At 48.9% G+C, this 24,876-nt stretch overlaps 7 protein-coding genes across 7 annotated transcripts; 3 read left to right on the top strand and 4 right to left on the bottom strand.

Moving 5' to 3' along the window:
- Nucleotides 1-4,146: 4,146 nt before the first annotated feature.
- DEU56DRAFT_746032 (uncharacterized protein) lies at nucleotides 4,147-5,296 on the bottom strand (the record flags this gene model as incomplete). The annotated part of the gene is made up of 3 exons (XM_041349182.1): nucleotides 4,147-4,749; nucleotides 4,797-4,939; nucleotides 4,990-5,296. The coding sequence occupies 3 exons, from the start codon at nucleotides 5,294-5,296 to the stop codon at nucleotides 4,147-4,149; spliced, it is 1,053 nt and encodes a 350-aa protein (XP_041203239.1).
- Nucleotides 5,297-6,334: 1,038 nt separating this feature from the next.
- DEU56DRAFT_832452 (uncharacterized protein) lies at nucleotides 6,335-8,109 on the top strand. Its single transcript, XM_041354586.1, has 7 exons — nucleotides 6,335-6,519; nucleotides 6,577-6,694; nucleotides 6,745-6,941; nucleotides 7,000-7,095; nucleotides 7,148-7,298; nucleotides 7,353-7,756; nucleotides 7,814-8,109. Exons 2-7 carry the CDS (start codon nucleotides 6,649-6,651, stop codon nucleotides 7,952-7,954), a joined length of 1,035 nt encoding a protein of 344 aa, XP_041203238.1. The 5' UTR covers nucleotides 6,335-6,519; nucleotides 6,577-6,648; the 3' UTR covers nucleotides 7,955-8,109.
- Nucleotides 8,110-11,377: 3,268 nt separating this feature from the next.
- DEU56DRAFT_760381 (uncharacterized protein) lies at nucleotides 11,378-11,880 on the top strand (the record flags this gene model as incomplete). Its single annotated transcript, XM_041350427.1, has 3 exons — nucleotides 11,378-11,476; nucleotides 11,567-11,646; nucleotides 11,703-11,880. The coding sequence occupies 3 exons, from the start codon at nucleotides 11,378-11,380 to the stop codon at nucleotides 11,878-11,880; spliced, it is 357 nt and encodes a 118-aa protein (XP_041203237.1).
- A 957-nt stretch (nucleotides 11,881-12,837) lies between these two features.
- Nucleotides 12,838-15,233, top strand: DEU56DRAFT_974525 (uncharacterized protein; the record flags this gene model as incomplete). Its single annotated transcript, XM_041359548.1, has 12 exons — nucleotides 12,838-12,971; nucleotides 13,022-13,174; nucleotides 13,226-13,708; nucleotides 13,731-13,750; nucleotides 13,797-13,850; nucleotides 13,910-14,090; nucleotides 14,147-14,237; nucleotides 14,288-14,394; nucleotides 14,447-14,651; nucleotides 14,701-14,845; nucleotides 14,898-15,139; nucleotides 15,193-15,233. 11 exons carry the CDS (start codon nucleotides 12,838-12,840, stop codon nucleotides 15,131-15,133), a joined length of 1,809 nt encoding a protein of 602 aa, XP_041203236.1. The 3' UTR covers nucleotides 15,134-15,139; nucleotides 15,193-15,233.
- A 436-nt stretch (nucleotides 15,234-15,669) lies between these two features.
- Nucleotides 15,670-16,592, bottom strand: DEU56DRAFT_832402 (uncharacterized protein). Its single transcript, XM_041354585.1, has 2 exons — nucleotides 16,166-16,592; nucleotides 15,670-16,109 (listed from the first exon to the last, which is right to left on the bottom strand). The coding sequence occupies exons 1-2, from the start codon at nucleotides 16,412-16,414 to the stop codon at nucleotides 15,870-15,872; spliced, it is 489 nt and encodes a 162-aa protein (XP_041203235.1). The 5' UTR covers nucleotides 16,415-16,592; the 3' UTR covers nucleotides 15,670-15,869.
- Nucleotides 16,593-19,716: 3,124 nt separating this feature from the next.
- DEU56DRAFT_75717 (uncharacterized protein) lies at nucleotides 19,717-20,683 on the bottom strand. Its single transcript, XM_041350099.1, has 2 exons — nucleotides 20,169-20,683; nucleotides 19,717-20,112 (listed from the first exon to the last, which is right to left on the bottom strand). Exons 1-2 carry the CDS (start codon nucleotides 20,415-20,417, stop codon nucleotides 19,873-19,875), a joined length of 489 nt encoding a protein of 162 aa, XP_041203234.1. The 5' UTR covers nucleotides 20,418-20,683; the 3' UTR covers nucleotides 19,717-19,872.
- Nucleotides 20,684-20,694: 11 nt separating this feature from the next.
- On the bottom strand, nucleotides 20,695-22,706 carry DEU56DRAFT_832386 (peptidase S8/S53 domain-containing protein). Its single transcript, XM_041354584.1, has 5 exons — nucleotides 22,137-22,706; nucleotides 21,571-22,081; nucleotides 21,387-21,521; nucleotides 20,879-21,336; nucleotides 20,695-20,808 (listed from the first exon to the last, which is right to left on the bottom strand). The coding sequence occupies exons 1-4, from the start codon at nucleotides 22,566-22,568 to the stop codon at nucleotides 20,924-20,926; spliced, it is 1,491 nt and encodes a 496-aa protein (XP_041203233.1). The 5' UTR covers nucleotides 22,569-22,706; the 3' UTR covers nucleotides 20,695-20,808; nucleotides 20,879-20,923.
- Between the last annotated feature and the right edge of the window lie 2,170 nt (nucleotides 22,707-24,876).

Below are 24,876 nucleotides of genomic sequence, written 5' to 3'. Positions count from 1 at the left end.
GAACTCTCAACCATACTGTCCTCTCTCGACGAGTCATGACACCGTCTGGCCGCTGTTGCTGGAACAAGCACTTGTCGTACCGTTCAGGTAAGTTACCTGGCGCAATCCATCTTTAATGCTATTGAAAATGTTGCAGACTCGAGAAGGGTGTCTTTGTAAAGGGTGTAAGGGACCACGTTATCGGCCGGCCAACTACTCTTTGGAATGCTGTGGGTTCCCAGTTTTACTCGCGGCGGGGATCAACAACTCGAAAAGGTATGTTCTCCTCCAATTCTGTATCTACTAACTATCACTCGACAAACAGATGTTCAACGAAATCGCCGACTCAGGCATCAAAGTCATCATCGCAGACTCACCCGTCGGTGACCTACCCTACACTTCCTCAACCGCTTTGCCGTACTCAAAGTCCTCTCCAAATTTGACCTCCATCACGTAGCTCGCAGCGTAGATGTGCTCAGTCAGTTGTGGGCCGAGCACGAGCAGAAGGACGGCAAAACCTAGGTCGTTGATATAGAGAGGAAAGAGCCTAGATAGGTTATATGAGGAGGACCACCCTGGCATGCATGTCCCATTCACAGTTCGCCGTTCTCAGGTGTGTGAATCACTGTAATGACAATGATAGAAATGAGCGCGTTCACAGTATTTATTGATCATGACGCGACGGAGTCAGAACGACATCGATATCCACAGGCTTAGCGCGGAATCCGAATCCGAATACAGCCTAACCAAGATGCGTGCTCCCCAGCTCACCATCAGACGGCACATGCGCATCGGCAGCATCTGCTATCGCAGGGCTCGGTGTTGGCAGGTTGACTGCTGCGCACTTCGCAGTAGTGTGCACCTGCTTGCAGCACTTCTTCTGGAACATCTGTGCGTTAGCAAGCATTGCTCTTGAAAGGCGGTAGAAGAAAGAGAGCATGCAGTGCGGATTGTATAGCAGATAACGTGAATTTTGAGACAATATCAAGCTTAAATGAACATATGCACATCGTATTTGGATGGGAGCACAGCATTGACTGCAGCTTAGTGAGTATCATTGCGAGTTTTCGCGATGACAGCACTATTTGCATAATTTCTCGATCTTGTAGCGAAACCGAGAAATTATGCAAACAGTACTTGCAATCTGTCATTCGTTCTGAGGAGATCCAAGGATGCTTTGACTCGGAGTGTGGATGTGCTTCAAGAATCAAGGGTACTGATGTCGGGGATTGGATCGTCGTGTACGTATACAGATTCGCGGAGTCTCAAAAGATGTTTTCCCTGCAGGGCTTGGCAGTGACCCAGTCCGTGTGCACTGTGCGCTACAGCAAGTACATGTTGCCCCAAAATTTGATAAGTTTGATCCAGAATCTTGATGCGACGGTCGATATCGATACTCGCAGTGATATGCAAGTGGCGCTCCGAATAATATTACGCGAAGGAAATGGTACTTGGAATATCAATTGCCTGCAGCCTGGTCACGGTGGTAAAGAGCTTCGATTGATGGGCTGTGCTGTGCGCAGCTACTGTGGTGACACACACAGCTACCTCGGCGAGGCTCGTAACGTGAAAGCCTCGCATATGGGTTCCTGATCTTAATTTGGTTATGTAAGTACCTCAACCGCCTCTCTTCGCTCTCCTACATTTTATATTCCATCTGACCTATCCTCTAGTCTCCTCTAGTGCAAGCCAGACATCAGACTAAGAAAGACAATCACCTATCCTCCCTGCCATCTGATGCCCTTTCCGCTGTTCCAGAGTTTCGGAAAGGACGCCCACATCACAATTCGACAACCACCCATCACGAGGGCGAAAGCTTCATCCCTGCGGCAGGCATCTCTAATCCCGTTCCTGCACCAATACCCTCTTTAAATTCTTTTCTAGTGCACCCTATTTCTGCGACCAGAGAACCAGATCTCGAAGTCTCCACCAATATGGTCTCCGCAAGACACCCCTGGGGTACATCCCCTGCCCGCGAAGCTTCCGATATCGCACAGTTAGTTTTTCCCTTGGTACAGGCCGTTGCAGGTCCAATTCCGCTCGTCGGTGCTCCGATACAGGCGGCTATTGGTGGATTATTGACAATCCTTCAAGCTATAGATATGAGTGCTTATTCAACGACGAGGAGATATCTTGATTCAAAGGGCCATCGCAGAGACGCGATCAGAATAAGGCGGACCTAGATGACCTGACATCGCGACTCTACGAACTATACTCCCATTTGTGCAATGCCCCGCTTGCCCGGAATCCTCTTGAACAATCCCGGAGAGATCTCTTAGCTAGGTAAGCCCCTTGTCGACGTGCGCTTGCATTTATCCGACATCGAGCCGCACTCAGGAAGCTCCAAGGAACCTACACGACGCTGATGGTGTGATGCCCATGTCCCGCTCTCAGCGAGTACGTGATCTCGTCGTTTATGATGCTTGCTCAATGCTGATTGTGCCACGGCCATGTCGCGCTCTCAGTCGGTGCGTGATGTCGTCACCCTTTGATTGATCGATGCTCATCGTGCCACCGCCATGTCCTGCTCCCAGTTGGTGCGTGACTCGTCCTTTGAGGTGTTTGCCTGATGCTGATGGCGCCACCACAATGTCCCGCTCTCAGGAAGTGCGTGATCTCGTCCCTTGTGGTGCTTGCTCGACGCTGATGGTTCCACCGCCATGTCCCGCTCTCAGAAAGTGCGTGATCTCGTCTTTTGTGGTGCTTGCACGACTCTGATGATGCCACGGCTATGTCCTGCTCTCAGTATGTGCGCGATGTCGTCCTTTGTGGTGCTTTCCCGACACTGATGTTGTAGCGGCCATGTCTCGCTCTCAGTTGGTGCATGATCTTATCTTTTGTGGTGCTTACACTATCCTGATGGTGCCGCCGCCATGTCCCGCCCTCAGAAAGTGCGTGATCTCGTATTTTGTGGTGCTTGCTCGACGCTGATGTTGCCACCTCCATGTCCCGCTCTCAGGGAGTGCGTGATCTTGTTCTTTGTCGTGCTTTTCCGACAATGATGCTCCTACCACCATGTCCCGCTCTCAGCAGGTGCGTGATGTCGTCTGTTGAAATGTTTAGCCCTTATTTACCCTGACATGACCAGGGAGATTCCTCATCTCACGTTCGTCAGGCCCCGGCCATACTTCCCTAAGCAGCTCATGTCCCGCGCTCATACGATATGTGATATTTTCCTTTCGAGGTGAAGAGCGAACACTGACTCCTTCATTGCACTGTCAGATGGTGTGTAACTCTATGTTAAGCTATATAACAGCATGCTTTTGTGCTGATTGCATGTAGCATATCATGGGTACTGTGGCATTGAGGAGATCGAGGAAGACATTGTCGAGGAATAGGGGGGGATACAATTTGTTTTTGTAGCAGAAGACGGGCGAGTTTTATGAGGATTCGACAAATGTAGTTTCCGGAAACTTTGGCCATGGCATGTACAGAAAATTATCTTTTATGACCGTATCTATTTCTCCTCCAGACCTGGATTTCGTCACCGTCCGGAATAATACCATGAAAGAACGTTTTGCCAAAGCGCTGGTTAGTTATGATATATCTGTGAATATAAACCGATCAAAACTCGCGTCTTTGATACAGGTTCGGCGTTCAGCTGACGGTGTTCGGTTCAGAGTTCGACCAGACAGTCGAACGTTAACTTGCGTGCACTATTGATACTGTCAAAGCAGTAACAACAGCGAGGAGAGACAGGAAACACATTTGTGGTTCGTTTGTGAGGATGGAATTTGGGATCAAACAAATCTTAAGGGGACAGAAGGAAGACGCCTTGCTTTTATGTACTGGATATATTGTCTTCGTGACGATGTAGGAACCTATCTACCTGAAATCCCCTTTCGATCATATGATATCTGCGATGCCAGCAGGTTGCCACCTTAGACCTACCTTGGGCAGCAAGGTCTATTAGCAATGTAGTGTGAAGCAAAACGTCACCTTGCGAACCAAGGCCGAGACAGTGAAGTTTGAGTTGGAACAGGTCGTATACACATGGTAGTAAGTTTAAGAACACTTCCGACTCATCAGTGAATTGATGAGTCCATGATCAGTGGTAGCCGGGGGAACTATAGGACAATACATCATTAATAACCATTGAAGATAACAGCTATGTACGAGACGCCAAGCTACCATCTACTGGTTCTTTCTCATACAAACAATCAAAAATCAAGCATTACGAGCCTTCTTCCCTTGATTATTTGGCGGAAGCGATGTTTCATCTCCCGGTCTGGGCCTCTTCTGCTTCAGGAGATTGGAGAGCGGACAAAGTTCTATGCCACTGGCACGCCGTTGCGCATCATCGAGATATGCTGCCGCTTTTGTGTGTATATCGTCCAGAAGAGCATCGTCAAGCGCTAGCAAGGGAAAATTCGCCTCCGCCTTTTGATAACTATCTTGGAGAGCGTCTGCGAAATCAGGAATAATAGGGCTCCAAACATTAAAGCACGTCTTTGAAAGGATATTTTCAAGCTTCGTTTGGAGTTGTCCCGCGTCGAGGAAGAAGTCCCGGCGTGATGTCCGGCCGACCGTACCAGGGAAGGCCAAATAGTATTCTTTCAACTGAGCATGTGCATCAAAGGAATGGTCGGCGTTCGCCGTGTTCGTGTCTGTGTGATAAAATAAAATCCAGGTAAATACCCACCATATGGATTCAATGTCGTGCAGGAAATTCATGCGAAGTGAAGATCGGTCGTCTAGACGGCGTGCATGACGTGTAAGGAAAAGGTAAATCTCGCTTTCTGCTTCCACCGCCATAAAACGCATTGTTCCCTGTCGACGAGTCAACAGTGAAAGAAATTATCTTCAAACAATCTTACCGTTCGAACATCATGAGAAGTGTTTGAATCTATCTTTTTTGCGTACTCGAAGTCACTCAACTTCCCCATACCACCGAACCAAATTGCGTTCCCGACGCTGAAATCGCGATGGACCCAGCCTGCTTTGTGCATATAACGCAAGGCTAAGTTGAATGAGCGACTGAGGAAAGGAGAGTGATAGTGGTTTGCTCACCCTGAAGTGCGCCGGACAAGCAACTCAGGATGTCGGCCAAAGAGGTGATATTGTTGAGAGCTACTCCGACATCATGGAAGATAGTGCGAGTATGGACTCTGCGTGGGATGCCAGTGTCTTTTCGCGCAATATTGCCCAATTTTATGGGAAAACAGGTAGACGGCCGACCAGAGTCGGGTACGCCGCCTGTGCTAGGTAAATGTGATTCACGTGTCGTGAACACTTCGTCCCCGATAGTGAACTTGTATTGGAAACCCTCTCCATCACGGATCTGCTCGACGGTGGGGTCCCATCCGAGCTCTTTCATAGCAGAAGACACAGGCGCCGATCCAAGAGCGTAAAAGAGCGAAATAACACCATCGATGTTCTAGATGTACCATGCCTGTGAGCACCCTGACGCACAGCGCGATACATTTGCATACCTGGAAGAGGTCGATCGGTTCAGTAACCGCAAGGAACGCACGATTGCTGAGCCACAGTCTCAATTGCGTGTCCTCGATTGTGATACCGAATGCAAAACGACGAAGAAGATCCTCGCGCATGATACTGTGAAGGCTCCAGACTATCTTCTCTTCGTCCTAGAGCAGGCTTTGTGAGCGGACGCCGACAAGATCTGTAACAACTTACATCTCGAAGAGACCCAATGTCTCGTACCTTCTTGAACTCGAATGGCACAGCAATATCCAACCAATGTATCTTGCGCTGGGTTTTTTCGTTGTTAAGTACAAGGTATCCATCAGGTCTGGAAGTATTGTTGCGCTGCGAGAGGGGTGTTAAGTTTGGGTTCCCTACAAAGAATACTCCACGATTCGGGAATTCTGCCAAAATTGGAGCAATGATGCAACCGAGGGGTTTAAACACATCCTCTTCCGACCCTTTCGATGTGGCAGGTGGGGTAAAGTCCGTCCATCGCAAGCCACTCTCGTCGTCGGTGAGAATCTTGCTCTCTGTCAAGTTATTGCGTATCCGCTGCAGATCTTGCTGAGAGGGCATGGCACCAACGCATTTCACTAGGGAATCGAATGGAACCCGCAGATACCTTCTAAAATCAGCGAGCACAACTGTATCTGGCGGTAGCATTTGTGATGGTGGTGTGTGAGGGGCTTCAAGTTGCATCATAATTCGATGAGGCAAGTAAGGACAATGTGAATCTGCGAACTGAAACCGTGATTATTCCACAAGAAAAGGATCAATATTGTTGCTGCAGCGTCATATTTAGAACTTGAAATCCTTGCCAGTAAATGAACTCGCAAGTGTGGCTACGCACCTCGCATGCGCAGGGACCAAGAGGAAGTCGTACTCTTCAATTTTTGATGTCACAATGTATGTGACAGCGTCGTGTGACCGATTTCGTTGAACAGCACACAAGCATAGACAATTTGACGTCAGACTGGTTCAAGGATCCCACTGATCAAAAGAACGTGGAATGTCGCACTAGACTGCTGGATAACACAAATGCGGGGAACTGGAGGAGTTACACGCCCAACTCTGCAACGAGGCATTGCACGGTTCTAAGGCTAAGAGTCAGTAGTAAGTACTAGGTTCACCGAGTCCTGACTCCTCGTTGATGTCATCATGATGCCACAGGTAGATTATAAATATCTAAGAGCAATCGATATCCCCACATCACACAAGTTCGCATCTATCCACGCTGCCATCATGCCCAAATCCGAGAAGACACGCATTTTCATCACAGGTGGTACTGGTAAGTTCTCACTGACCGCAATTCGACTCAACGCTGACCGTCCATTGCAGGGTATATTGGCGGATCCGTTCTGTCTGCATTATTGAACCACCCTAGAGCCAATTCATTTCAGATCACTGCTCTCACTCGCTCCCCCGAGAAGGTCGTACCGCTCAACAGCGTCGGAGTCGTAGCTGTCGTTGGCTCAAATAAAGACGTTAAAAAGCTGACAGAACATGCAAGTGACTCGGATGTAGTCTTTGCCTGTGTTCGTTACACCTCTCTTAAGTTACTTCATAGTGAAGGTACAACTTACCCCTATACAGGCTGACGCCGATGACCTTTCGGCAGCCAAGGCAATCCTCTTGGGATTGAAAAAGAGATACGACAAAACCGATAAGGTCCCTATTCTCATTCACACAGTGCGTATCCTCTTGTATTTCTTCACCTGCAAGAAGTGTCAAACTTTGTCAGTCTGGAACCGGTGTCCTAGCAGACGATGTCGCTGGGAACTACGCTACTGATAAGATATATTCCGACCTTGACATCCCGATGATCGAGTCACTACCCAAAACGCAACCTCATCGTGAAGTTGACATCGAAGTCGTTGCTGCTGGTCAAAAAGGTAATGTCAATTCTTACCCAACCCATCTGTTGTTCATGTCTTGTAACATAACAGGTTACGTTCGGACATATATCATTTTGCCTTCGACGATATACGGCATCGCGAACACATCATTGGTCAGACTCGGCGTCCAGAACCCCTACTCTCAACAAATCCCTGGTCTCATCAAAGCCAGCATCGACAGAAAACAGGGCGGCGTCGTCGGTAAAGGGCTGAATCTGTGGCCTAACGTCCACATCGAAGACGTAGCATCTTTATACGCCACCATTTTCGACGCTGCCATGAAAGGGCCAGGTGAAGCAGGCCATGGCCGCGAGGGCTTTTATTTCGGCGCAAATGGAGAACATCGCGTGGGCAGGATCTCGGAAATTGTCGCAGAGTTGTTGTATGAGATGAAGCTGGGCAGAAGTCCCGAGCCTACGGTTTTCACGGAGGAAGAGTTGATCAAATATTTCGGGGTAGGTTGTTGGATTGTGCTCGTCATTCATGGACTACTGATGAAACGATCATCAAAGGGCGCTTATCTTGGATCGAACTCCCGTGTACGGGCGGAACGAGCCAAATTGATTGGGTGGACTCCAGTGCATACCGTCGACAGTCTTTGGGCGAGTCTCAAGCCAGAGACCGAGGCGATCGTGGAGATGCTAAACGCTTAAATTGCGAATCACATAAATGAATAAAGAAGTTAGTAGGTTAGCGCTTTGTGAAAAGTTCTATGATTATCTTGGCACGGTCGGGACTCAGAACTTGGGACCTTCCCAATATTTAAGACCTTGCAATATATGGGTCAGCAATGATCTCCTCTTCCGGACCGTGCAAGCCGCGATGGTTTTGAACTTTGCTGGGCCAATAACTAACAAGAAGTCGAGTATTTAACCGCCAGGAGAATACAAGCGCCATTGGCTGAAATCTTGCATATAACATATACGTGCGCCGCCGCAGACAGAGATGATGAGGCACGTGGTATCAAAACAAGACGGTTTGAAATATGGCAGAGTGAGTAGCACGAGTACATAGAGCACGTCAACGAGAGGTGTAAAGGGATGCGACTCGTAAGGTACGAGACAATGACAGATTAATGACGACCATCTGTGTATTCAGGAGACAGACAACCAATGAAGAGCCAGAAGCGAGTCCAGAGTCCAGCCTGTCTGAGCATTATATCAGGGCGTGAGGGAGTTGACGTTGCAGCTGTGGTTGTACCACCAACCGCAGGTGCGGTAGAAGAATTGGAGACAGGTGCCTGTGGTTGCGAAGATGACTGTGTCTGGGTCGCACCATTGGATTGCTGCGTGGCATTGGGCTTGAGAGGCCGTAAGTTCGTTTTCCGTTTCTCTCTCGCTGAAGCATTCCTCTGCACAATTGTCAGGTCGAGTGGAACATCTAGGAAGGAGAAAAGACATACACGTTTTCCCTTTGCATACGGGACCTCAACAACTGCTGGGCTGCGCCCGTGCAACTCTATGCCTTCACCACTCTGTCCGCGCCGTTTCAAAAGGTTTTGAGCCCAATCGAGAGGAGAGGACGGTGATGTTTCATGGGGATTGGAGGGGCTGCGGTGGAATAAGCGGCTAAGAAGTGTGCTTCCTTGCGGTGTTGAGGACGAGTGGAGGCGGCTTCGTGGAGAGAACTGCGACCACGGAGGTCAGGATAAAGCTCGAAGTGACAGTAACAACGTACACGAGAATGATCTGGTGGGACATCAAAAAAGCCTGGGGGTACCCGATGGGCAGGTTGACGTCGTTGGGCAGAATGTCGTGTAGCATTTTCCTAGAGTGCATAAGTTTGAAGGCAATGAAATCTTTTATGAAGGTGTTACGTACACGGAGTGCCGACTTGTTGGTCTGGCAGAGCGCGTTCAGTGATGAGAATGTAATGAATGCCTGTCAACTCACCTTTGGATCCAACAGAAGTTCGTCGAGGTCAGCTTCTTTCAGAATGGTAGCAACATCCCATGAGTACGCGTTGGTGTCATCGCAGCCAGTTGTTAGTAGTTTTCCATCCGCGGAAAACGATACGCAGTTAACTTCACGTGCATGCTGGAGTGGAGAGCTGATGGGCTGGCCGTTGTCGAGGTCCCACAATCGCGCTGTCGAGTCGTGTGATGCGCTTGCGAGAATGCGGCCATTTGGAGATATTGCAATGCCTAAGACAATGGAAGTGTGCGCATCCAGAACTGCGATCATCTTCCAAGTTTTTGTATTCCATGTCCGAATCGAGTAATCGAGTGACCCGGAGATGAGCGTTTTTCCATCCACGGCCCAAGCCAGGCACGACACCGAATGTGTGTGTCCTTTGAGAGTTGCGACAAGCTCGCCTGTTTTCGCATCCCAAATTTGAATTGAGCACTCATTATCATCTTCAGTCCAGGGCTTATCACGTCCACCAGTTGCAATCATGGTCATGTCTGGCGAATAGATGGCTGCGTACACCACTAGATGTTCTGTCTTGATTGGTCCGGGTTCCAAGATTGTCTCTCCGTTCTGTACATCCCACTGCCTCGCTGTCCCATCATCAGACCCGCTCACTACTCGCTGACCATCTCGACTCCAACAGATGGAATACACTACCTGTGTGTGCCCCGTCCATTTCGCGATGACCTTGCCTGTCTCGATATCCCACAACCTCACTCCACCGTCACTACTCCCGCTGACCACTTTCTTCCCATCCGGAGACAACGCTATACTCCTTACTTCACTGTCTCCGTCCCGCCAGTCTTCTCTTATCTGTTTCCCGCTCTCCAAGTTCCATACCCGCAGCGAGCCATCTCTTGAGCAAGTAATCATCCGCTGTCCGTCAAGTAGGTGTATGGCTCCACGGACCCAATCGGTGTGTCCTTCAAATTTCTGGCGAGGCGTTATTGCTGATGTCTCTTTCTTTTTAGTTGCGGGTGAAGACATATTCCAGAATTCCAACTACCAAGTGCAGCGCCGTCTCAGCTTTCACCCACCAAATTCCAAATACATTACTTACCGAGGACAACAGCGACGGGCGGATAGCAGGGGGAGATAGGCCTTTCGGTCAAGTCAGAGTTAGGCTCACTACTTCCTGTTTTACATGCTTTATCCTCGTGTTCACAGCTTACATACAGCATTGGCTGTGCAGCTGAAGCGCCCAAGAATGCATCTGCCACTCCGTAATCCCTGTTGCTGTTGGATGGAGTACAAGTTAGCATTGCAGTTGTGCCTGCGCGTGTTCACGCAGAGTGTCCAAAGATGCAAGGTGAATGGCTTGGTGTCAAGCTGTGTTCAATTCTCCCAAGAAATCTCGCAACCTCCTACCTAGGATCCCACAGGCCACCTCCTGGGTCAGACACCCCGGGACATCTACTTTTACACACGTTACACTCATCAAACACACTTGTACCTAAGGAGTGGGTATATTGTTCCCACATAGTCGAAGTCAGGGCATACTGATGTTTTTGTTGTTCCTATTTAATCATTCTTTGCTTCCTTGCTCTGGCTAACTTATACACAGATCATATCACCGTTACACGGTCACTGAACCTCGCAGGATCATAACCGCAATGGACCACCAGTTAGATGATTGGCCGACGGACGCGTAAGTCTTCCTTGTTTTCCATTGACCTGTTTTGGAACTCTCCGTGAACTGACTCAGGGCGTGGTTTTAGCGACACTAGATATGTAGAGTCACTGCGATGGCACCCTGACTGCAACAATTGGGATGATAACTATATACTAGTACTAGATCAGTCAGCCTATCTATTCGATCCAAACAAGCGCCGAGTCAATGTTTTGTTGCATGCAATACAGCTGTATGTTGTCGCAATTGAGGCGAGCAATAGCCCAAAATCGATGAACTAGCTGCACGATATAGATATATATTCGACGACTCTGAGACGCAGGAAAAGAAAAGAACAGCCTCCCGAGCGGGAAATTATTCAATCTAATTCTGCAGTGTCATGTATTTCCGTTTCATTGGAACCATCGGCTGTTGTTTCTTTAGTGTAGATCAGCAATACAAATACATTCAAAAGATCTATACGAACTTCGATGCTGGATTCACACAATTATGACGGACAGGCTATAACGTTTCGACCTTAGCCCCCAACCACCACAATGCTCGTCCGCTTCACACATATCGTCCTCGCCATCCTGGCCCTTGCTGGCGTCACAGCTGCGTCTGCAGCCTCAACTCGGGGAAATGGCACCACGCGGGTGTGTTGCAAAAAGCTGGAGACGTAGGTCGACACCAGGTTCTGTGTCGTATTCACCATCCTAATTAATGCGCAACAACATTACCAACAGCTACTGACAAAGTTCGCAATGTACCAAGGTCAGCACTGCAAGCAATTGCAAGTATACCCGCTCTCTGCTGCTATAGTGTCGTAAGCTTGATGTCGTTTCATAAGAGTATGATCACTACTGACCTGCACACTCACAGAAGGGATGTTCTGCTGGAACATACTACGAGACCTCTTGAGAGATACATGATGGTGTATGAATTTGCCGTGATGTCGAGGTGGTTGTTCAACGTTCAACGCTCAGCGCCCAGCTATCAATTTGGGTTGGAGAAATTTGCACACTATTTCTTGGAAGACGGGGTAATCGACAGGCTATAACAAGTCTATAGCCAGACAACACGGGGAATGTCAGTTCTCGAATGAGCCATTATAACTGTACCAGACAGAACTTCTGATGTAATACGTCAGTAGCAACATTAATGAAGTCAAACCAACACTCACGCAATGGATTTCAGCGAGTGACGGGTGTTCGTTCCCCGACCTCGCAACAGTGCACTGTGCCATTCAGCTATAGGCACCACTGATGCGTGTAGTTTAAATAGACCTGGACTATCACTCGGAGGGGGTGCCAGACTGGGATTTTGGTTCGAAGTGACACAAAAGGATAAATATGGTTTAGGGCAGGCAAGTTCGTGTTAAGTTTCATTACTTCGCGTTCTTGCATTCGAAATCGATGGCAACAACTTGAACTTGAATATCAGGCATGAAAATTGAAGAAGGGAGGCCTCAGGCAGCCAAATGTTGATCATCTTCACATCATCTTCATCGCCCAGTCTCGAGGACAATCTGAAGCTGTAGTCGACGCGGATCTAATGACAGGCTCAATCATGATGATCAACGCTTCAGGTCGCAATATCTAAACCCACAACCTCAATTCGCTAACAGGCCGCGTACGCCAGGCAGTCAATACGAGCGATGTCAAGTGCACATGTGTCGAATGCATGTACACAGGGTTGGGCATGAATGCATGCAGCTCGAACTTCGAAGCCTCTCTATGCACATGGGATCCGAACTCGGATAAATTCACACTGAATTGTACGCGAAACTGGACGTAGGGTTTTCTTTGGGATCTGCCCTGTTCTGAAACAGGTCATAGGAGGTGCATAGCATGCGTTTGCTCCATCCTAGCACAATCATTTGCCACACGAGGCACACACGCCCTCAGGCTGATCTGCACGCCTCCAACCTTGGTATGTGACCTTTGAAATGTAAAGCATGCCCCCTTGTATATTAACTTCAACAAGAACGCGAGCTGCCAGGCCTCAGATTACTACTATGCTTCCACGGGAACCGTACAAGGGCTTAACGCGAAAGCTTGTGCTTGCATTTGATGTCGGGACCACGTTCAGTGGGGTCTCGTATTGCATGCTGGACCCAGGAGAGGTGCCTGTAATTCGAGGAGTTGCAAGGTCAGTAACTAAGTCGACCACCACGTCTCTTGCTCATGTTGGGATCGCAGATATCCTGCGCAAGAGCATGTCGGAGGTGACTCCAAAATACCATCAATCCTCTACTACGACCTTCAGGGAGACGTCCGTGCCGTGGGTGCTGAAGCTCTACAAGAGAGTATAATCGAACAGGCAGAAGATGAGGGATGGGTGAAGCTTGAATGGTATGTATATCGTCGATGTTAAAGCGTAGGCTCTATATTAATATCAGTCAGGTGGAAACTTCATCTTCGCCCCAAGCATCTGGCATCGTCTCACATACGTGACGGTCCTCTCCCACGAGGCAAATCCGCAGTAGACGTCCTCGCTGACTTCATGCACTACCTCTTCCAATGTGCTCGGACTTACATCCAGGAATCACATTTGAATTTCTGGAGATCGGTCGAGAACTCCATTGAGTTCGTGCTCACACATCCGAATGGCTGGGAAGGCCAACAACAACAACAGATTAGACGCGCTGTCGAACTCGCTGGTCTCATCTCATCTAAGGAGGAGCAATCTCACGTGCACCTCTTGACCGAGGGCGAAGCGAGTCTTCATTTTTGTGTTACCAACGTAATTGCATCAGATATATTCTCTCAAACCCCTATAGATGCGTCAGACTACTCCGACGAGGAAGATCAATCTGACAGCCAGGGAGTCATTGTTATCGATGCTGGAGGCGGAACCATCGATCTCAGTGCCTACTCTATGAAGTTGTCTCCGACCTCGTTCGAAGAGATTAATTGCTCCAGCTGAATGTGAGTTCCGCTTTCCTCCGTTCTTCCCTTGCTAAGATCTACTCAGGTCGCCTGCAAGGCTCAGTATTTGTTACTGATCGCGCTCGTACTCTCTTACAAAGTCCGTTAATAAATCAGTCGTACAGGGAACCAAAAACTGATAATCATGTGATTGCCCAGAAAAACTTTCGGGCTCGGACTACTCCAGCCCCAATATCATCGCACAAATGGGGGCTATCTTCGACACCAGCACGAAACTTCGGTTCCGTAAGCCTGATGAACCATCTTACATCAAGTTTGGCACCGTCCGTGACAAAGATCCAAAGTATAACATTCGATCAGGGCAGTTGAAATTGGCTGGGTTCGTCCATATTCTCAAAGATGCCTTCTTCACAACATTCACGTTTTAACGTACAGCCGGGACGTCGCGGACTTGTTTGAACCATCCATCAAAGCTATCTTCGAGGCTTTTGAGCAGCAGAGACGAGCGGCTTCGGCTCCCGTCAATGTGAGCAATATATTTTGCTCAACTAGGCGAATTGTGACATCGTGGTGAAGTTGGTTTGCTTGGTTGGTGGTTTCGCTGCCAGCGACTGGCTGTTTGCGAGACTCCAGGAATATTTTCTACCTCTAGGCCTTCGCTTCTGTCGCCCTGATTCCCATGTGTAAGCCCTCGAATACCAACGACTGCTCTTACTACTACTCATCAGATCACAGCAACAAGGCGGTTGCTGATGGGGCAGTTTCGTTCTATATTGACCACCTAGTGTCATCTCGAGTTGCACGCGCCACTTATGGCGTTGAATGCATCACTCCGTACGACTCTCAAGATCTCGAACACCGGATCCGACAACATAAAAGCTTCATAGACGCCACCGGCGAACTATGTCTCCCCGAATATTTTGAGAGTATTTTGCTGAAGGTAAATAAAGCATTTCCACTCATCCGGTACATGCTGAGCTGTCCCATAGGGAACTCAAGTTTCTGAGCTGCGTGAATTCCGGAAGTCCTTCCTTAAAATCCGACAATCGCCCGGTGCATGCAAGAGTCATAGCTCGGCAATAATATGCTACAATGGTGCCCTCCAGGACCCGCAGTGGTTAGACTTTGACCGGTGTATGAATTATTTGCGACTCGAGCATACTCATACTGACTTGATCCAATCCAGCTTCATACACCCCGCTCTGCACGATCTATGCCGACCTCCGCGAACTATCCAGAACACTTCATCCCAAAAAATCGACTTTAGATCAATCAGTGTATTATCAGGTTGAATACGACGTCATCATTCTATTCGGGCACACAGAACTGAAAGCGCAGATCAGTTGGAAGGATAAGGTTCGCCCTCGTTTTCGTCTGTCTATCCACTTTTTCGCTGATCGAGAACATTGTAAAGGGTGTTGAAACGCGGTAAGCCTAATTCATAGTTCTATGGTTTCGTCTTCTTATGCAATCCGTTATAGGAGTCCGGCAACTATAGTCTTCGGCGAGTAGTGTCAAGGCCGAACTGCAGCTCTTTGCACATGCTGCAGCTGCAGAAGCGTGTTAGCATTATATGCAGAACAGTCGTGCCATCTGAATCATCTGTATCCGTATGTGTTACCTCAAATATCACCGGACTTCGTATGCACAAACGTCTGAACAGCACAAGTCAGGTAGAGCACTGGCATGCTGAGGCGGTCCAAGGTAATATCAACCACACCCTCAAATTCGCTCTGACCATTTTGAGAGGAGATTGTTAGTCCCGCTTGAACAGATCCTTCCTGATGGCCTGACAAGGTTGATAGTTTCCACGGTCTATGATATTCCCAATATTGCTTAGACGTCTTTAACCCTGCTGCTTTATCAAGTTGAGTCTTCACCACGAGCAAGCTGCAGTCAGCTTTCGACCGAGTACTGTCACTTCACATGGTCATGCATCCTCAGCTCCGCACTTGAAGAATTCTTAGACTATAAGCGGCACACTTGCATCGCAAACGGTACTTGTCAACTTGATCGCAGAGGCCACTAGTCAATATGGTCCCAATATTTTCCACACGTATCATTGCAAGTTTACATACAGGTTCTCGAGCTGGCACTGATACATCTGGGCTTGTTTCCTTAGTACGTGGGCTAATGTACACTAACGTCCTCTCCAAATTTAGAATACACGCGTCTTCCATCCGCTCTTATAGTAACAAGTTTCTGTAATAGTCTGGGGAGCAGTAGAAGACTGGAACCCGACCCTCAAGACGGGCTCCTTGCTGTGGTGCTGCGCATACATGCAGGTGCTGTTCTCAACTGCTACGCCCAAATGCGCGCCTTTGTGCCAACCAGCGCCGCCCTGGATGTAGCAAATCTCCTGGACCTGACTATCTACAGTGACATAATACACGCGGATCTGCCACGACGAAGTCAGATTGATGAGGCAAGGAACGGCGGTCAACAAACTCGTACCTGTCGCAAGTTGTCCCATGCTACCGCCGCGATTGGCGTGTTGATACGGGCAGCGGGCATATTGCCAGTGGTGAGTTTGAGGGTTTTATAGGTCGTACTGTTTGGGTCGTCCAACTGCATTTCGCAGATCTGGTATTCTTTGTTCTGGTAGTAGACGCGGAATTTCCCATCTTCGTTCTGCACACCGGCCATAGTGGTCCCGACGAAGTTGGTGGGCAGAAGATCGGACTTGGTTGCTGATTCGGACATGTTTGCTGCGACCTGTGAAAATGCATACAGTCAGTCATAGAATTATGGATGTGCTGCTAACTGCGACTCACTGGTAGATTGGTCGTTGGTGTGATGATTTATGAAGCAGGCAATGAGTCTTGCTTTTATACCTCCAGGCAGCCCCTGTCTGGATCATAGTGCGGGTATCAAGGATTCCTTGGCCGGAAGAAAATGACATAGTAGGAGCCTTTGCTGTGTCCGGGCACGGTCACACCCATGCCCGGATCCCTGCCCAGACACCATCTGACAAGATCCGTGGCTCCAGGTGCGGTCATTGTGCGCCAGTCAGAAACAAACGTCAGGCGGGCGCATCATCCAAGGACCACGATTACTGTACATAGTCAGATTATAATCAGTCAATTTGCGCACTGGACAGCGCGTGATATACATCTGGGCCAGAAGTACTGAACCTATTATGACAGTGAATCTAGCCTCGAGTCTCGACGACCGAGGTTGATAATGCGGCTGTCAATAATTGTTCGACGGGGGGAGACCCCAGCGTGAACAATCAGTGTACTACAACGGGAAATGACGCTGTTCAGTGCATCCTTTGCTCGAAATCAAATAAGCCGCCGCGGTCTCTCGGCACAGATGTAACTGCAATCCAGAAAATCTGAGAGGTAAGCTGCCATCGTGCGCCAAAGATGACATTCTATGGGCACCCAGGCCTGTGTGTAATTCAGGGATGTAACGACTACAAAAGTCAGATGATAGTCAATTAATTAACTCACAGAGCAGTAAGGCTGTTCACCGTACCTTGTACTTATACCCGGTCTATACGGTAGCCGTAACTGTACCATCAGATATTCAAGCTTCAAGTTGACGGATGGGGACTAATGTTGGGCTAGGCCTGGCTTGAGGCCGAGAGCTGAGCCTACTCAGTAGGACCCGTACATGACCGTATGTGTGCGGCCGTAGACGGCTGGTGTTACAGTTACGAAGGTAGCATATCACGTGCTCGGTCAAAGTCCAGTCTCATGTTCTATTTTTGGTGTCGTTGCTCGTACCCGGTACTCGCTTATCAGTTTCATTGTCATAGCGCGTTGAATTCATTGCACACAGATTTCAAAATCGAATGTGGCGAGTGAGCTATAGCTACAGTCGGAGTGCTGTCATTTCATCGCAAACGGTACTTATCAACTTGATCGCAGAGGTCACTAATACTGATTAGTATCATTGCAAGTTTACATACGGGTTTTCGAGTTGGCATCTGGGACTGCATGTACACTAACATCCTCTCCAAATTTAGAATACACGGGTCTTGCCAATTGCAACGAGGGTTTCTCACACTACCAGCACCGATCTGACCAAAGAGACACTGCCATCCAGCCTGATCATCATAAAAGCACTAGGTGATTGTTTGTCTGCGCGAACTCCATACGCCCCATTCCAATATGACCGTAGTCGCAAATGATCCCTGTTTGTGCCAGCCGTTGGTCGATTGGATTCAGATATCCGGCTATTTTATAGGTTCGTGAAAAGTAAGTCAGATGATGTAGGGACGCATCATTGACTGTGCTTTCGCAGCTGCATCTTCTGTTATTGTAATATACGATTGGGGTGAGCGAGACGATACTTTCTGAGGGTATCATTAATATCTACACAATATTCAAGCATTAACGTTCGGACAAGAGGTCAGTTGACCTCGTGACCTGCGCAGTCGTCTCACTAAGAACGCTTTAACAGGTCGAACTGATCTGGGTGAGCAAAGTCATAGAAGCGAACAGTTTAATGCAGTTGACCTGGGGTAGATGCAACATTGGTCTCTCATGACTCTGCTATATGTCGGTGTGAGTGCCTCATGTTATAAGCGCAGTTAGCAAGTTGACTTGAATATATCTAGGTGCGCTATGTTGGAATACTACATTCTGTGTAGGTTTGCGAGGTGGATTAAATGACGCTCCACTGTACTAATGGGCCATTTCTCACCAGCGTCTACATCCTAAGTATGTGTGTGTCACAAAATGAATTTGTTTCTTCTGACATGCGCCATGCAGTGGTTTCCCCAGTGTCGATGACAGATCAAGTGGGTACAATGCACCGATGCTGTTACCATTCGACTACTAACTGCACTCCTACATAGGAGTGAGTGGTATTCTCAGCCAGCTCTTTTTTTGAACGTAACAACTGCAACAGCTGCAAGTTCATTTTAAACATTGAGTCCATCAATGTGCATCAGTAATTGGGGTTTTCAGGCTATATCATTTCCCTCACGACGATGTGGACGCCTGTCGTGATGAATACCACGCTAGGGGGTAAGCTGAGCTGCAGAACTTTACTGATATTTAATTGACTGAAACACCTGGCAAGTTATTATGATGATTCGGATACATGCTATGTATCAGCAATCCCGAAGGATGCTCATCTTCCTTGCTGTGATCTTACTGGCTTCCACAATCGCCAGCGGAATTATGACAGTAATTGCAAACCTAGGTGATTCAGGGGGTAAGCTTTAATTATTGATGAAAGCGTTGAGCACATGAGGCTCATGTATATACACCAGAGGAGGCCATCCTTTCTGGCCACCGTGTTTGTGTCACCAACAATAACACAACTGGGTTAAATCTGGTTTACGAGAGCTTCATACCCACCGCTGTATGGGAGATCCTCGCCTTTTGTCTCACAGTCTGGATTGTTATAAAGCGCTTCCGTGAATTGCGACAATCTACAACAGGATCAACCATCGGGGGATATTTCACGGTATTAACAAAAAGCCATGCATTCTACTTTCTGGCGTGAGCTCGGTGATTTAGATGTCGTTATCTTGTTTCGCTGAAGTTCCGCATATGCTAGCTTTGCTGTCATGGCTTGCTTCAGCATTGGCTTACTGTCTCCAAATATAATGGTACGGACCTGTAACTTGCATTTGCATCTGACCACTCCTCATCATGTCTACAGGTTTCAGCTTCTGCGGGAGCTGAAGCCTATGCCGGGGTTTTGCAAATCGCCCAGGGGTTGCAGATGTTTGTGCTGGGACCGCGTCTGATCCTTAGCGTTCGTCAATATCACGCTAGGCTTGTGGCCAGGTCAGACGAGGGAAGAGGCATGACGTCCATTGTTTTCCAGACTCGCGGAAATTCGTTGACTGGCGAAGATGTGTCGAGTAGGGGAGATGTGTAGGACTGGCCACCATCATCCAGGTGATAAACCCTGGGTACTTGGCAGGGAGCATCCATATGTTTGAACGTCTCATAGTCATCGAATATATTTATGGGTTATCATAGATTTTGCGATTTTGTGTTTTGCTAGATCAGTCAACGCGAATTTATTGGGGCCACGAGAGGTTGAGTGATTCGAACTTGAAGCGAGTGGGAGTGCTGTCATTTCATATGATAATACATCGCAAACGGTACTTATCAACTTGATCGCAGAGGTCACGATACATCTGGGAGACTGGGACTGTTTCCTTGGCATGTGCGCTGACGTCCTCTCCAAAATTAGAATACACGGGTCTCCCATCCGCCCTGATCATAGTAGCAAGTTTCTGTAATAGTCTGGGGAGCAGTAGAAGACTGGAACCCGACCCTCATGTACGGCTCCTTGTTTTGGTGCTGCGCATACAAGCAGGTGCTGTTGTCAACTGCTACGCCCAAATGAGCGCCTTTCTGCCACCCAACGCCGTGGGTGTAGCAAATCTCCTGGACTTGACTATCCGCAGTGATATAATACACGCGGATCTGCCACGACAAAGTCAGAATGATGAGGCAAGGAACGGTGGTCAACAAACTCGTACCTCTCGCAAGTTGTCCCACGCGCCCGCTGCGATTGGCGTGTTGATACGGGCAGCGGGCATAGCGCTAGTGGTGAGTTTGAGGATGGTATGGGTCGTACTGTTTGGGTCGTCCAACGACATCTCGCAGATCTGGTATTCTTTGTTCTGGAAGTAGATGCGGAATTTTCCATCTTCATTCTGCACACCAGCCATAGTGGTCCCGACGAAGTTGGTGGGCAGAAGATCGGACTTGGTTGCTGATTCAGACATGTTTGCTGCAACCTCAGGCTGTGAAAATGCATACAGTCAGTCATAGAATTATGGATGTCAGCGACTCACTTTGATAGATTAGTCGTTGATGTGATGACTTGTGAAGCAGGTCTTACTTTGAAGCCTCCATCCAAGTCCCAGTCTGGAGATATCACTTGGTCAGAGTCCAGTATGTTATCGATTGATGAATGTTTTGGTCCAAAGCCCCACAGACGTTACCGAGAGGAACAACAGTGCTACGGCTATTTGGTCAGCACTTCTTATTTCTGGTGTCTTGTTTAACTGAAATGATATATATTCATGTTTGAGAAGCTGAGGCAACCACCCAGACTACTCTCCTCCCTTGGCGACAGTCGAGTGAACATTACTTCACTCAGACCCAGTGTTTGGCCTTGATATATGTATAATGATTCAGATATATAATACAACTGCAACTACGCAGGCAAGGCTGCACCACCAACCATGCATTATGACAGCGGAATACCCACTGGAAATATATCTATGCATCATGCTTCGGTTGCATTGTTGAAGATAAGCAAGTTCACCGTCTTCGCGGGCAGATCAGCAAGCATGCCCGACGACGCGAGCGTGCGAAGAGCGGTCTTGAGCTCCAAGGGGGATATCTCAGCGGGACCGCCGTAAATGGGCGCGTTGACAAACATCTGCGGTGATGGCATGAACTCGGTCATCCAGCGTGGGAGGGCAGCATGACATAGGGAGTAGAACGAGGCATAAGGGCGCTCGAGGTTGAGGGTAGAAGGAAGGAACGTTGAGCTGAACGTAGGGTTGAACGTAGTGGAGGGGTAAATCGACAAAAGGTATGCAAGGAGGCCGGCGGTATGGGGAGAGGCCATCGAGGTACCAGAGAGGGTAGCTACAGCAGTTTTGCTACCAATGTACGTGGACAGGATGTTAAGACCTGTGATGTACTTGTCAGTAGCCGGTCTCAGAACAGGTGGAGAGACATACCAGGAGCGAAGATATCCACACACTCGCCGTGGTTGGAGAAGTATGCACGCTCATCACCAAGCGTGGAGGCGCCAACAGTCACAGCTTTCTCAGCTGCTGCAGGTGAGTACTTGCAGGCATCCTTGTTGTCGTTACCTGATACAATGGTCAGTCATGATCTTCTAAACATAATCGCGCGACTTACCAGCAGCAACGGCAAAATGAAGACCAGCATCAACCGCGCGGTTAACAGCAAGGTCGAGAGCAGGAGACTTTCCACCACCAAGACTCATGTTTGCAACTGAGCCTTTGTGCTTGGTCTTGCCAGTAGCGGCAAACTCAGCGCGAGCAGCTGCGAGCTTCTTCACAGCTGACTGAGCTGCCCACGCAACTCCCGAGACAACGTCAGACATGGTGCCACTGCCATTGGAACCCAGAACCTTGACGGCGATGACATTTGCCTTCTTGGCGACACCATACTTGCGGGAAGCAATAGTACCAGCACAGTGGGTACCGTGACCATTGCCATCCTCATCGACGTCATTGGCCGGGATGGTCTTGCCCCAGGAAGCGCGACCCTCGAATTCGGAGTGGTCGACATTGATACCAGTGTCAACGACGTAGACGTCAACACCATCACCACCTTCCGTGTCATAGAGATACTTGGTGAAAGTGCTGAAACCGAGTTTGTCACGATGACTAATACGGGCGAGACCCTTGCATATGGAGTTAACTCCACTGGAAGCAACCGGATTCTGCATAATGACTCACCCACGGCGAACCCTTCTGGGTGCTCATTTCCATGGTATGCACTATTTGGTCCTTCTCTACGAAGTCAACCTCAGGCATCCGCCGTACCTGTTCGATGACGTTCTCAGTGAACTCTCCGGCGTAACCTTTGATGTGTCCGTCGTAAATGTGACGGACGCCCTCTGCGAACTCGTGGCCGAGGAGCAAGTCAGAGGAATGAGCCATCTGGAGAAAGTTAAGGTGGTTCTGCATGACAGCTTGAGGAAGGTCATCACGAAGAACGACGATATACGAGTTGTTGATGGTTCCGTATGGATGGTCAGAGGCCATTAACGGCGCAACCTTGAATTGCGGCCGACTGGGAGGATTGTAAGTGTTGGTAGATAGTGGGGTCGCAAGGACCGCTGGGGCCAATGCCGCCGCTAGTAATGACCAAGTTGCGAGATAAGACATGACGGGCGGAATGAGAACTGTAGTGGGGATGGCGACCAACTACTTAAACTGCTTGCGTGGCCTTATTTGGCAATGTTTGCATTGTGGCATAGCAGCGTGTCAGTTCTGGCTCCTTTAGGACTCTCGGCGTTGCAGGGATAGATAACTTATCTATCGTAGTACCGCCTTCTGTGAAGGGTCAATTGGACAGCCTGGTTCTGAGTTCTTTGCACGCACAGGCATGGATATTTATCGATCTGCGTTTCGTCAACGTTGCCTCATTGACGTGGGTCTCCTTTTCTATCAATGATTCGGTTCGGTTTGTTCTCCGTCTAGACTCTGACCGACGGTCTCACACTGCACACAGCTTCCAGAGTTTCCGGAAGTTCGGAGTTTCTCCTCTTTTGTGATTTTCCGAGTCACGCATGTGCACACCCGATGAAGTTCCACGCGCCAGAGACTCCTGTGTGAGTGCGCACCCAGTTCCGTCCGTGGCATCACTCTCAGCCTCCTCCTACTAGCCAGTACTAGTCTACATGGTACATTTCGAGTCGAGTGAGGAGTTGTGTTCAACTATTTTAAAATGTAAATAAGTCTGAGATCTGAGAACCCGCGTGGCCTAATGTAGGTGTGGAGGAAGACGAAAGGCTGAAGAGAATGTCAATGGGGTATCCGTGTGCGTGCGTACACACCGACAAGGTACAGCCGCTCGGAGATCCCAATTCTCTAGTCATCAAAAAATACATATAGCTACAATATTTCTAGCGTCCTGACATCCATCATATCGTGAACAGAAGCCACGTCTCTGACTTGTGCGATGATAGCGTAATCTGACGCAATCCTCTTGTATTCTCCGCCGTGCTGCTGCGCGAGCAACAATGCGCCGAACGGCTGTCCGAGGCGAACAATCAATTGGAATGCTCGTGAGTTAGATTCCGAATCAACCAGCTCCTGTTCCGCAGAAGACCCGGACGGCGTTTTGTTTCCAAAGTCGGACAGTTCTGCAAAGTCAGGTAGCCCGAGCAAACACCGATTCCAGGGACGGACAAGCAAGAATGTCTGCAGAGTGGGCCTTGCAAATTGAATTAGCGGCTCTTTGGTGGTGATCATTAGGTCGTGAAGACCGTCTGCCTTGACTCCATACGTGAAATGAAAAGGCTCCTGGGTTGGATCATGCCCTTGTCTAACCTGTGCAGTGACTCGGAATGCGATGCAAGGCAGATGCAGTCTGCAGTTCGCGAAACGAGGAGCGCTCATCTTGTCAAGCTCGGTGTAAAGTTTCAAAGCCAAATCAGCAGCCAAAGTATTTTGCAGCGAAGAAACGGTTGTCTCAATCTCGTTTTCGTCCACTGATGGCAGGGTACATGGTGGAGCGGCGTATGAGGAAATGTTGGCCGGAAGACAACTATTGAACTCGGAGGATTCTCCGATCCAGTCGAGGGCAGTGATGTCCCCAGATCGAGCCACGATCTCCTGCAGGAGCCGCCCGAGTGCATTTTCCTTGTTCTCGCCATAAAGGATAGGTAGTTGGATGCGGAATATGCCAAACAATGAGTATGCGATGTCTTCCGGCACAGTAGTGACACGCTTAGACGCCCATTGGAGTTTCTCTCGAGCATCTCTCATCCCCGGTTGAAAAGTGACGAGGACCCGTGCATCTATACCCGTCGCATCCTCCAACTCATGCATGATCTCGACAGACTCCTTGTGGTTTGGGGAGTGGTCGTCGAGATATAGAGTCCAATCCTGTTGGTAGAAGAGAATGGTTTTAGGAGCCAAGAATTCCGGGACGGTCCATCCTCGGGTGTTCCAAATACTCTTGGTAAGCGCGCCAGACTTGGACGAATGCGGAACATCCGACAGGTAGACGATTGTGATGGCTGAATGGCGATACCAGGCAAACATGGAGTTGAGTGATTTTTGGAGCTCGACATTGTTGTACTGGTCGATGCAACATGAATCGACCCATGCCCAGTGTAACTTTGCCTGTCGGGCAATTTTACAGAATGATTGCAACTTCACGAGGCCGCCAGCTGCCTCCAACTTGTAAATGACCTTGTCCTTGATGTCTCGCAGCAGCGGCTCCTTCCCTTCCCACCTATGTGACAACATGGCAAAGCAGAAGTACATCGCCACCGCTTCTGCGATGCGCTCCGATCGGAGGTCTCCATGCTTCATAGTCAATGCCAACAGAAGCTCGTTGTATTCTGTACTTGTTTTGAAGGCGTTTGATTGCCCTTCTCGGTCACATAAGAGCCCGGTGGTGGTGTTTAACAGACGAAGCGGCCGCGGGGTAGTGTCAAGTTGAACGTCAACGGACTTTCGAATG

The sequence above is a fragment of the Suillus clintonianus genome (assembly GCF_016758775.1).
Source record: "Suillus clintonianus strain FC179 chromosome Unknown DEU56scaffold_117, whole genome shotgun sequence".
Lineage (NCBI taxonomy): Eukaryota > Fungi > Basidiomycota > Agaricomycetes > Boletales > Suillaceae > Suillus > Suillus clintonianus.
The sequence above is the reverse complement of the archived record's forward strand: the minus strand, read 5'-3'. Positions and strand labels throughout refer to the sequence as shown.

What these genes read in the sequence shown, in the direction of transcription:
- DEU56DRAFT_832452 (XM_041354586.1), top strand. Translation starts at nt 6,649, where the DNA reads ATGCCCAAATCCGAGAAGACACGCATTTTCATCACAGGTGGTACTG. An exon ending in TTTCATCACAGGTGGTACTG is followed by an intron (nt 6,695 to 6,744) that starts GTAAGTTCTCAC and finishes CGTCCATTGCAG; the next exon opens with GGTATATTGGCGGATCCGTT. An exon ending in CGTTGCTGCTGGTCAAAAAG is followed by an intron (nt 7,299 to 7,352) that starts GTAATGTCAATT and finishes GTAACATAACAG; the next exon opens with GTTACGTTCGGACATATATC.
- DEU56DRAFT_832402 (XM_041354585.1), bottom strand. Translation starts at nt 16,414, where the DNA reads ATGTCCGAATCAGCAACCAAGTCCGATCTTCTGCCCACCAACTTCGTC. An exon ending in CATGGGACAACTTGCGACAG is followed by an intron (nt 16,110 to 16,165) that starts GTACGAGTTTGT and finishes TCGTCGTGGCAG; the next exon opens with ATCCGCGTGTATTATGTCAC.
- DEU56DRAFT_75717 (XM_041350099.1), bottom strand. Translation starts at nt 20,417, where the DNA reads ATGTCTGAATCAGCAACCAAGTCCGATCTTCTGCCCACCAACTTCGTC. An exon ending in CGTGGGACAACTTGCGAGAG is followed by an intron (nt 20,113 to 20,168) that starts GTACGAGTTTGT and finishes TTGTCGTGGCAG; the next exon opens with ATCCGCGTGTATTATATCAC.
- DEU56DRAFT_832386 (XM_041354584.1), bottom strand. Translation starts at nt 22,568, where the DNA reads ATGTCTTATCTCGCAACTTGGTCATTACTAGCGGCGGCATTGGCCCCA. An exon ending in CCCAGAAGGGTTCGCCGTGG is followed by an intron (nt 22,082 to 22,136) that starts GTGAGTCATTAT and finishes TCCATATGCAAG; the next exon opens with GGTCTCGCCCGTATTAGTCA. An exon ending in TGTGGATATCTTCGCTCCTG is followed by an intron (nt 21,337 to 21,386) that starts GTATGTCTCTCC and finishes AGTACATCACAG; the next exon opens with GTCTTAACATCCTGTCCACG.